The 11,510-nt window shown below is 41.4% G+C and overlaps 1 protein-coding gene across 5 annotated transcripts; it reads left to right on the forward strand.

Annotated features, from left to right (window-relative positions):
• Positions 1–366: 366 nt before the first annotated feature.
• prdm10 (PR domain containing 10) lies at positions 367–11,492 on the forward strand. 5 transcript variants are annotated; one of them, XM_005735911.1, is made up of 24 exons: positions 367–484; positions 1,606–1,739; positions 2,023–2,184; positions 2,726–2,785; positions 2,876–2,980; positions 3,416–3,590; positions 3,761–4,002; positions 4,205–4,405; positions 4,560–4,632; positions 4,788–4,905; positions 5,003–5,123; positions 5,436–5,705; positions 5,834–5,845; positions 6,048–6,392; positions 7,662–7,817; positions 7,913–8,092; positions 8,170–8,280; positions 8,855–9,055; positions 9,146–9,280; positions 9,391–9,561; positions 10,018–10,155; positions 10,416–10,590; positions 10,681–10,778; positions 11,044–11,492. In XM_005735911.1, exons 2-24 carry the CDS (start codon positions 1,668–1,670, stop codon positions 11,230–11,232), a joined length of 3,510 nt encoding a protein of 1,169 aa, XP_005735968.1. In that variant the 5' UTR covers positions 367–484; positions 1,606–1,667; the 3' UTR covers positions 11,233–11,492. The 5 variants fall into 5 exon arrangements, with proteins under 5 accessions (XP_005735968.1, XP_005735972.1, XP_005735969.1 ...); XM_005735912.1 differs by lacking the exon at positions 367–484 and adding an exon at positions 695–756; XM_005735913.1 differs by lacking the exon at positions 367–484 and adding an exon at positions 881–952.
• The last annotated feature ends 18 nt before the right edge of the window (positions 11,493–11,510 follow it).

An 11,510-nucleotide genomic window follows, 5' to 3' on the forward strand; every position in this document is an offset into this window, starting at 1 on the left:
CGTCCACGACAGGGAATCGATCAGTAGTGCTTCCAGTGGTATTTAAGTCACAACTCCACTCTTTAATAGACATAAAAAATATTTATATGTAGAAATAAAGAGATTTATTTGTATATTCCACATATGGATGTGGTAAAAATGTTACCACAACTTTGAAAGGTTGCGAATCGCCTCTGTAGATGTGATTAAATATAATTGGATGACCACAGGGTATAATTTTTTGATTGGCTGTAAATGAACTGCTAAAACTGAAATGTTATAACTAGAACGAAAGGAAGTTACAACTATAACATCAGTGTTTATTTTAAAATAATTTATATGTCCTCTGAATACAAAAAACATTTTGTTAAAATAACGTCATAAACTAACACACCCGCCTGTTCTTAAGTAACTAACTGCCAATCAGAAACCACGAGCTTGCGAGTTACCAGGCAGATTATGTTAATATATGCAATGCGGCCATCTCTGCAGCTACCATTCTGAGGTAAGAACAACTTGTACGTTTTCCAGAAAATTAAAGAAAACCCGGGACTGATTAACGACCCGTTCTGTAGCTCGATCGCTTCGTAGTCTCTCCGTTACTGTACATTAAATGTGCGGATTGTTTAAGCGTAGCTAAATCGGTACAAAATGTATTTTTTTTCTGTAGGTCTCTTCAGATGTAGCCGTTGTTGTTAGTCCCACCCAAAATGGAGCCTGTTCTTCCTTGTTCACAGTAGACTTGAAGGGCTGGACTCAACTAGAAATGGGGGACGGGTGGGTCTACCCAAATAATTCAGGCCCTTAGCGCTTCAAAACCAATGTTCCTAAAAAATGTAAAATGTGGTCCATGTCATTCAGCTTGACAAGTTATGTTTGTCTCAAAGTGCGGCCTTACATTGGGACTATATGAGCGTAATGCTAATGTAGCAGTGCAGTATATGCCCGGGTTTCTACAGCACTGGTTTTTGTGGTATGGTCCGGTTGGGACGGAGAACCTGCGGGGTTAAAATAGGGGGGAATTGAATCTAATATTGATTATACCAAGTAGATTTCTGAATGACTTTACCGAGACATGATTTTTCACCGTGATTTTTGTGCCGATGTGCGGTTGTATTTAGACACAGTTTTCCGGGCGGCCTTGCCGGCAAACCGCCTTTTCCCTCGTACCCCCGCTGAGAGTCTTGTGTGTCCTTTCTTTGCACGAAGAAACATGCTGCCTTTATTTTGGCTTGCATGCTCTGTCACCCGAGCGAAACGCTGTCTGGCGAGCCAAAATTTCAGCTTCAAACGGCCTATGGGCTCGTATCTTTTTCCATGTAGCCCAAAAGTGGCTACTGCAGTACTCCATTGTTGCAGCTTCACAGCTACTAATACAACAAGTATAATATGACATCGATTAAGGTGTGACAGACACCCATTCATAAATATACTTAACAATATTAACATTTCTGTAGAAAAAAAAAAACTGCAAGAAATGTAATTCTGAATGCTAGTCTATGATTTTAGACGTCAAACTACCAATGACATGAGCGTCTCCCCTTCTGTATTAGCTATTCTATTTATCGTTATGTTTTGTTATTTTAATTAAAATAACACAAATCCTCTTATCTCTGTGGATTGCAGACACCGCGGCTGTCTAAGGAGGGAAGTTATCGTTGTGGTGAAAGGCCTGGCACCTTGCTGCCATGGAGACCAAGCAGGAACCCTCAGCAGTGTGGAGTCAGACTGTTAACAGTGACTCAAGCAACGGCACACAGGTCCACCGTCTTATTTGATTTGTCTGAACAGCTACAGCAGAGTCATACAAACTGAAAAGATGCAAGATGTGTAATAATAATAATTTAAGCATGTTAACAATTGATCTTTTGCACACACCCACTTTATGTCAGCTGGCACAGGTGGCTGCTAAATCGTCAATTCACCATTTACTTTTATGGAAAAGAGTGACCCATCTAAATAAATGTTTCCTGCTCATCAAATCGGATGTAGTATTGCTGCAGATGGTTCAAAGCTTTTGTGATATGTATACACATGTTGCAGGTGCATTTTGAAGGTGGCACTGTGGCCCAAATAGTGTACAGTGGGGATCAGGCAGACAGAGGACAGCAGCAGGTGGTTTATACAGCAGATGGAAACTCCTATACCTCGGTAGAGTCTGCAGAGCACACACTGGTCTACATACACCCTGCAGATGGCACTCAGGTAAGATGGGATCTTATTCAGAGGAGAGATATTTTTATCTGACATTTTAGGCATGAACATGCCATGTGTAAGTAGGACAATATGCCCTGTTAGGCAGGCAGTGTTTGGTGTTTAATACAAACAGGACACAATGTGTTATGTGTTAACTAGGCTCCTGTTTTATGAAAGCCATTCTTCATGACTTATATAAGACAGTTTGCAAAAAATAATAATTATACTTTGGCCATATTCGATATAGCCAAAGTTTCAAGTAATGCTGTTGATGTCCAAATATTCTCTATGAGCCAAAAGTTCAGGTATCAGGGTTTTTTTTTCATGTCTTGGCTCTGTGGTGTCAATTTGGACAGATATTCCTAATATGGATAAAACAGACAAACAAGCCAACTGTTTAAAGTTAAAGAAGGTTGAAATAAAAGGAGGGGAACTGGAACTAAAACAGATGGTTTCAGGCAGTGGATGGATGGCGGCCTGTTCACTTAGGCCATGTGCTGACAACATTATTCACTGCAAAGTACACATACTCACCTCATTGTTCTTTCAGACCGTATTTGCTGATCAGCCACAAGTGGCTTACATTCAGCAGGACGGTACAACTCAACAGGTGAGTTTATCAGCTATTGTCAAATTACCTGCTCTCTTTTGCACCACATTGTTTTTAGAGAACCCTTAACCAATTAAATGTCGTTTATAGGTCACAGTGCTACTGCCTGGTGGGCAGAACATGAATGCAGCCAATCTGCATGTTCTCAGTAATGTAGCAGATGCGCCACAAGCTATCCTGGAGCCGGTTTCCCAGGTGAGGATGCATTGTTTGTGTGGAGCTGTTTAGCTTTTCAAACAAGTAAATAGCCTTTGTCTGCTTTTGTTTTTAACATCCATTCAGGTACAAAGTAGGGAAACACAAGCACAAACTGTTTCATGAATGATGAGCTTCATCTTTCTAATTGACAAATTCAAGCAGAAACATTATTTTGTAATTCCATTACCAGTTATTGCTGTAACCAGATGAATGCAGTCTTTCTTTTTCTACTGACATACTGCACTGCATAAATAATGGCATATGATGGATTAGCAACAAAAATCATCCTGAGAAATCTCACTAGCTAACATTTTCATTTCAGCATCAGTCCCTCAAAAGGAATATAGAAAAATGTTTCCTGACTTTAAAATGACTACGTGATCAAAGAATGTTGTTACATTGTTTGGAATCCCCCCTCCACCCCTCCCACAGGAGCAGTTGTCTGTGTCCAATTCTCTCACCTCCATGGGTGACATCGCAGACCCTCCTTCTAGTCCTCTTGGGGCCACAGACTCAACAGACGATTCTGATGAAGATGAGGATGAAGACTCTGAGATGGACGACTGGGAACTGCATCAGCCTCAATCATTTAACCCTCACAACCTCTGTAAGTTAAGTGTTGTCAATAAAAGTCCAATGTTATGGTTATGCTTCCTCATACGGGTTGCCAAAATGCCTTTTTAGATTTTAGTGAAAGTGAGTTTCCTTAAAATGTTTTCAGTTAGATTTTTTTATACCTATTGGTGGTGACTTTGCTCTTTTATTGTGTTCTGTCAGGGTGCGAGGAGTGTAATATTGCAAACCCCTCAGTTTGTCTGAAGCACGGTCCTCTCCACCCCATCCCCAACCGGCCGGTGATGTCCAAAGCAAGAGCCAGTCTTCCTCTGGTCCTGTACATTGACCGCTTCCTGGGCGGAGTGTTTTCTAAGAGACGCATCCCAAAGCGCACACAATTTGGTCCTGTGGAGGGGCCACTGGTTCCACAGAGCGAGTTGCAGGACCACTACATTCACTTGAAAGTAAGTAATTGCTGCACAGCACTGATATTTACAATATTTATTTAATTGTATTTTCTTGCACTGTTCTATGGAAGAAAAAAATGTAAGTGAGAATTCTGGGAAAATACAGGATACCACAAAGTTTTTATGTCTATATAAACAGCTCCTAAGCAGAGATTTAAACTGGATTGGTGATCTGTCTTTCTTTTTTTTTTTTACTAAGGTGTGTCTGCTGGATGCAGAGAAGGATGGAGAGAAGTCTAATGACATGTGGTTGGACCTTTCTGATGAGGACAGTTGCAACTGGATGATGTTTGTGAGACCTGCTCAGAATCACCTAGAGCAGAACTTGGTGGCCTACCAGTACGGCTCAGAGATATTTTACACAACTATTAAGAATATCCAACCCAAGCAAGAGCTAAAGGTCAGTGTTGTTCAGAGCAGAATGCATTCATTTGAGTTTGATTTAACTGCTTTAAGAGGCCGCAAACCAGAACTAATAGGAGAGTGTGCAAAACATGAAGGATATCTAAAGAAACCACTGGAGTCTGTCTTTTTAATGAGATTTTCCATTGCAGGTCTGGTATGCAGCATCATATGCAGAGTTTGTAAATCAAAAAATTCATGATGTTACAGAAGAAGAGAGAAAAGGTTTGTCTCAGCACTCCGTCCTTACTGTTCTTAATATTAACACCGTGCCTCTGGCCTGCTTAATTTTAATCTGAAGTATTAAACTATCAGAAAGGTGATGTGTTATTGTTTTTGTCGTGGTTCCTTCTGTTTCTCACTTTCTCCTGTTTCTACAGTGCTTCGGGAGCAAGAGAAGAACTGGCCTTGTTATGAGTGTAACCGTCGCTTTGTGAGCTCTGAACAACTGCAGCAACATCTCAATATGCACGATGACAAATTAAACTCTGTTACCAGGTAAAACTTTTTTTTTATCACCTTATCTCAAATTGTTCTTTTTATTTTTAATGCATTCAGCCCCGATCACGTCTTCACTGTTGTTCAAATCGCACAGGTCTAGAGGCCGGGGCCGAGGAAGAGGCAGGAAGAGGTTCGGGACAGGAAGAAGACCTGGACGCCCACCTAAATTTATACGTTTGGATCCACCAGTAGATACTGGTGGAGAGAAGACAACAGTAAGTGGCGCATTAATACATGCTGTGTTGATTAATGGAGTAGGTCAAGATTTAACACTGATTCGAGATAATTTAGACAAAGTGATTCTTTGGAAAGTTACAGATTAAGATATTATGAAGCAATCATTTGAAATCCTAATGCATAAAATAGTTGTTTGATGAGAAAAAAAGTCGTTTGTACTTTTGTCTTAGAGCAAAGTAAAAGAACTAAAATGTTAACTCATCAAATCATAACATTAGTCAAAAAATGCTAAATAGGGAAATGATGAGTAGGAAGACTAAATGACAATATCCCCTTTATCTTTTTATTAGGAAATGCTCGAATTGACAGAGAAACCAGTGGAAGACCACGCAGAGGGAGCTCAGAATGGGCTCAAGGTGGTGGAGATAGAGTCAGAAGGGGAGGTCGGGACAGAGACAGAGAGTCAGCTTATACCTCCTGCTGGGGAACCCGTTCCAGAGTCTGTAGCGCCGCCCCCCAGTACAGACCTGCCTATTCCATTAAAGGAGGATCCGGCACAGAGTGTCCAATCAGATGCTCATCTCACATCGCAAGACATGCGTCGTGCCAAGAGAATACGGGTAAAACTGGAGATTCTGTCTGCTTAAAGGCAACATTTACCTTTTCATTTAGCTTATGTGGTGCCATAGTGCCCATGCTTGCTTTACAACAGTGTGTCTCTCTTCCTCAATGCCTGCTTCCCTCACAGATGGATGTGCAGGTAGGTGGAACCTGGAGGATGACTGAAAAACACAAGGTTCAGGGATTCCTTTTGTCATTTTCCATAGTTTAATGTTTTTCTCAGGAGATACCCTCCTCTGACACACTCCACTGCATCTGTCAGCCTCTTTGTGTGTCTTAGCTGATTTCAGAAAACATTGCTGAGGTATCTGCTAGTAGATCTCTGTCTCTCTCTTTTGCAGAATGCAGCGCTGCAGCACCTTTTTATCAGGAAGAGTTTTCGTCCTTTTAAATGCACCCACTGTGGGAAGGCCTTCCGGGACAAAGACAAGCTGGAACAGCACCTGCGAGTCCATGGTCGGGAAGCCTACACCTTTTCCTGCCACATTTGCAGCAAGAGCTTCACGACTGATTCGGCCCTGGATGATCATCTCCTGGTACACACAGAGAATCGCTCCTATTCTTGTCTCCTGTGCCCAGAAACTTTTGAAAGGCTGGACCTCCTCAAAGACCATGTAGGCGTCCATGCTGTGGATGGCTTCTTTGCTTGTCCTACGTGCAAGAAGACATTTAGTGATTTCATCCAGGTTAGTGAAACAGTGATTTTTAAATGAGCTAACAGCTAGCCTTCAGGGCTAACAGAATTTGTTTGACATGACCTTTGCTAACATGTGACATTTTAGCTGACCAACAGTTGTACAGCTCTGACCTTGTACCTGAAATATTTTTCTGTTCTTGTTTAAAAAAGTCTTTTGTCATACAAGGTAAGATGGAAAAAAAAAAATCAGACTCCACCTGCTTTTAACTTTGGCTACAGTTCCTACGACTTGCTCCTGCTAGAATTTTATTTTGAAGACAAGGTAGAGAAAGAAGGTTATTTTCACTAAATATTCGCTCCCACGGTGTGTGCATGTGTGTGAATGCTCGATTTAAAAAGATAAAAGTGCTGTATGGATGTTTGACTGAATAGAGATTGACAGACCACGTGACTTTCGTGCATTGCATGCCGGGAACTCGTGGCAAAACAATCAAAGTACCGCATCAAATGCAAGCATTTGCAGCACCGCAAAACGTTCTTTCTCCGGTTCCAATAAATTCTTGCTTTTTCTTTGCCCCCCAAAAAGTCATGTACAAAACGAAGAAGAACAATGCCGGTCCGTACAAAGACAGCAAGTGTTTTGAGTGCTCAAATTATGTAGAAAGATGCTATATAAGTTTCATTCCAGTTACCTGAGCCCATTTTAGGCGTGAAATCTGTGGTTTTGTCTGTGCTTTCACACTCAGACCTCATCACTGGTGATTTTCTTCGACAGGAAGGTCGGGTGGGTTTGACAGAGAATTTCATAATTGTTCCTTTACTTGAGTTTGAGGTCCTGAGTGAAATTACAAGGTGTCAGAATGAGACCTTCAGGTATTGATACAAGTGTAGAGCATCCAGAGCAGGTTGTTGCTGCAGAAAGAGAAAACCTTTAAGGGGGCAGTCAAATTTAAATCAGGTACAGCTTTTGGTTTCATGGGCATAGTCACTAAACATGTTGATCGGACCTACTTTCATGTCTATGGTTTGCAAAGAATAAACAAAACAAGGTTTATGAATTAAGCCATATTAGCCTATAAAGCTATTTGAAATAGCCTCATGGTTTTTTTGTTTTTTAATTCTCCTTACAAGCAGCTCCAAACAGGTGGATTTAAAGTTGAATGTTTTCTTCATTTAGTAGGTCAAGGTTAAAGATGGCCTATTTCCAAGCACATTGATGTTTTTGTGACTAAAACGTTTAACGCTGTTATGAGGTTTCAGATGTCTTTACAGACATATAGACACTCAGTTCCAGACCACAAACTATGCCTTTCTTTAGGTAAAGAAGCACATCCGCTGCTTCCATTCAGAGAAGAACTTCCAGTGCCCAGACTGTGACAAGGCCTTCTGTCGACCTGACAAGCTGCGTTTGCACATGTTGCGCCACTCTGACCGCAAGGACTTCCTGTGCTCAACATGTGGCAAACAGTTCAAGGTAAGATTAAAAGGAACAGCATTGAGAGATAACATTTGATAGGGTTAGTTTATAGTTATGTGTTCTAATCTGACATTTTTTTTTGTCATAATAAGAGAAAAGATAAGCTGCGGGAGCACATGCAGCGGATGCACAATCCTGACAGAGAGGCCAAGAAGGCTGACCGGATCCACCGCTCCAAAACCCTCAAACTAAAGGTCCCCACCACTGACTTTGAGAGCTTCATGTTCAAATGCAGAGTGTGCATGATGGGATTCAGACGCAGAGGAATGCTGGTGAGCTACAACTCACGGAGAGATTTTAACCTGATATTGAATTCCAGTGGTCGTGACTCTTATTCTTCTGGTTACAGGTTAATCATTTGTCCAAGCGTCATCCAGAGATGCGTATTGATGACGTGCCTGAGCTAACGCTGCCAATTATCAAGCCCAACAGGGACTACTTCTGCCAGTACTGTGACAAGGTTTGTTAATCCCCCCTTTCTGTCCACAGGGAGCTTGGGGATGGACTGATTTGTTTATTTTAAAGTATAGCCTGTTGTCCATCTATGCATTTATCAAATCGTGATTGTGGAGGTGCTGGATCCTGTCTGGGTTGTCAGAGGGCAGGTCACATCAGTTTGTTTCTGATGGCAAGTAATCAGCTTTCAGTCTCACATAAATTGAGTTTTTAAACCAAAAACAACAAATTATTGGATAATTCTTCTTTCACTACCAGCAGAGGTGTTTTATGTTCTTAGTATTCCAATATATCATCGGTTACATGTCTAAATATCTTTGTTTGGCGCTTAATAGGCGTTGCCATGGGAAACAACAACTAAAATAACTTCATGCGTCCACCTCGGTGTCATTTTTAATCACTCTTAACTGGAGCTAAAGCCAATAACTACACCTCATTATTGCCTTTGTTTTATCTATGAGTAAATGCCAGGTGTACCAATTCCCACTGGAGTCAAGCGCCAGATATTAATTGGTGCCAGTTTGTTTGTATTCAGTGTCAAAGGGACCTAAATCTATCAAATGAACTGATCTCTGCAGGTGTACAAAAGTGCCAGTAAGAGAAAAGCTCACATACTGAAAAACCATCCAGGGGCAGAATTGCCTCCCAGCATCCGTAAGTTACGCCCAGCTGCTCCTGGTGAGCCAGACCCTATGTTGAGCACACACACACAGCTGACAGGTACCATTGCTACTGCACCAGTCTGCTGTCCACACTGCTCCAAACAGTACAGCAGCAAGGCAAGTGAAGTTTTATCAAAGAAGAAATTTGTTACCATAGAGATTGTTTGTAGAAATCACAATAAGGTGTGCTTTTTTTTTCTCTCTTAGACTAAGATGGTTCAACATATCAGGAAAAAGCATCCAGAGTTTGCTCAGCTAGCCAACACTATCCCAACTACAGCAGTGATCAGTAGCACTCCTGCAGTCATCAGTACAGATGGTACCACAGCGGAGGCTGTAGTGGTAAGAAAAGAAAAAACATAAGGAGGATATTGCCTTAACATGGATAAATGAAAAGTTTGCCTATAGGAAATTTCATAATATTCAATGTATGGATTTTCTTTTCTTCACAGACCACAGATCTGTTGACCCAGGCTATGACAGAACTTTCTCAAACACTAACCACAGACTATAGAACAGCTCAGGGGGATTACCAGAGGATCCAGTACATTCCTGTCTCCCAGGCAGGAGGTACTTTGTCCCAGCCACAGCACATTCAACTTCAGGTGGTCCAGGTAGCACCGGTAAGCATGAAAATCTAATCGACATTATTTAAAAAGTTCATAGATGCTTAGGAAGCTGATAATCTCGATAGGATGCTGCCTAAAAGAATGCAGGTGTTCCATAAACTGCCAACATGCTGGTGTAAACTCATGTCTAGTTCCAGAAATGAGGCTTATATATGGTTACCTGATCAAAAGAAGAATTTTCTCTCATTATCTAATTAAGTTGACCTTGTTGATTTAAGGGTTCAAACTAGCAATTTTGAAGCTTTTGTTACTTTCTTTGTGGTTTTTGAGTTTGTAATTAGAGCTGGAAAACTACCAGCTACTGTGAAAATTCTGGAAAATTGCTGCTTTTAGTTGTAGTTTTTGCTTCTAAAGAACCTTTCAGTCTTTGTGTGTGAAACTATGCAAGCAAAATAGTTACAGTGTTTGCTATGTATCAGTTATGTATAAGTAATATTATCTGTTTTCCAGGCTTCTTCCCCACATTCCCAGCACCCGACAGTAGATGTGAACCAGCTACACGACCCTCATGGTTACAGTCAGCACCCAATCCAGGTGCAACACATTCAGGTTACTGAGCCCTCAAGCTCTGGACAAGGTGCCACCCAGGTGAACCCACACTGACTCTGGGGATAATTTTAAGCTAGAGTAATTAGTTATTGTATTTGAGGACTCATTTAAAACAGTCGTTTTGAAACTTAAGTGTATTTGGGTAATAAGGTTTCTTTCTGCATGTTAGCGAAACCCTGTAATAATAATAATAATAATGGATTGGATTTATATAGCGCCTTTCAAGGCACCCAAAGCGCTTTACAATGCCACTGTAAGCACCATAATGTTAATCGCGAATCTCTTTTTCTGATTTTCAGGTTACTGGTCAGCCCCTCAGCCCCACCTCCCAGCAGACTAGTCAGGAGTTGAGCCCTGCCCAACTGACTCCTGTCACTTTAGCCCAGAGCCACACCCTCCAGACAAGCAGCCCCCAGCAGCAGGGGACGGTGCAGCACGCTTACATACCGGGAAACTGGAACTACCGAGGCTACTGTAAGTACCATAACCAGTCACGTGCCGTATGTTTTGATGCTTCTGTGCTCTGTGATTACCAGTCAAAATCATATATTCCTGTTCTTCCAGCGTCTGAAATCCAGATGATGGCACTACCTCATGCACAGTATGTGATAGCTGAGTCTAGCACTCCTGTATCTGGAGTCAGCAGCAACCAGGTGAAAACGGTGAGTGAATTTGATATTTGTTAGATGAAAATGACAGTTGAATTTGGCTTTGTACTACACAATGAGCACATGTTTTTATATTCAGTGCTCCATACTTGAAAGTGTTGCTTAACAGTAGATGATGCTTCATAATTTACAGTTAAAAGCTGGATTACGTAAATATGCGGTAAAAATAGGAGGCGGAAACTTGAAACCTGCTTTTTCCTAGTCAAAGGAAAAAGAAAAAAGATTTATTGTATAACTTGAAATGTTATCATCCCAACAGACACACTACGTGATCTCTGAGGGTCAGACTGAGCTTGAGACGAAACAGACTCTTCCTCAGAGCACAACCCAGACACACACCGAACCACTGGAGCAGCAGCCGACGAATCAACAAGCTACCACACAGTACATCATCACCACAACCACAAATGGTAGTGGCACCAGTGAAGTTCACATCACGAAGCCCTGAACTGTGCAGTGATGTTACTTTGCAAAGCCAGTGCAGACTCACGGACTAATCCTGCATGTTGTCCACAGCAGCTTGTACGCACATGAATAAACAAATACCTTGTCATGTGATCCTGCCACTGTCACGTGTGTATATACAGAGATGAAATGCATCAACACAGTTTTATGTGTCTGTAAAGTGTTAAATGTTGTGTTGCAAGCTGCCAGAACTTTATGAGAAAAATAAAGTCAGTCGACAGTAAAAAATGTGATGCTTTTATTTTGGACAGATTATAAATT

This window comes from Pundamilia nyererei, unplaced genomic scaffold (assembly GCF_000239375.1).
Source record: "Pundamilia nyererei isolate P.nyererei 1_Seehausen unplaced genomic scaffold, PunNye1.0 scaffold00066, whole genome shotgun sequence".
Lineage (NCBI taxonomy): Eukaryota > Metazoa > Chordata > Actinopteri > Cichliformes > Cichlidae > Pundamilia > Pundamilia nyererei.

What these genes read in the sequence shown, in the direction of transcription:
- prdm10 (XM_005735911.1), top strand. Translation starts at nt 1,668, where the DNA reads ATGGAGACCAAGCAGGAACCCTCAGCAGTGTGGAGTCAGACTGTTAAC. An exon ending in CTGGACAAGGTGCCACCCAG is followed by an intron (nt 10,156 to 10,415) that starts GTGAACCCACAC and finishes TCTGATTTTCAG; the next exon opens with GTTACTGGTCAGCCCCTCAG. An exon ending in GCAGCAACCAGGTGAAAACG is followed by an intron (nt 10,779 to 11,043) that starts GTGAGTGAATTT and finishes TCATCCCAACAG; the next exon opens with ACACACTACGTGATCTCTGA.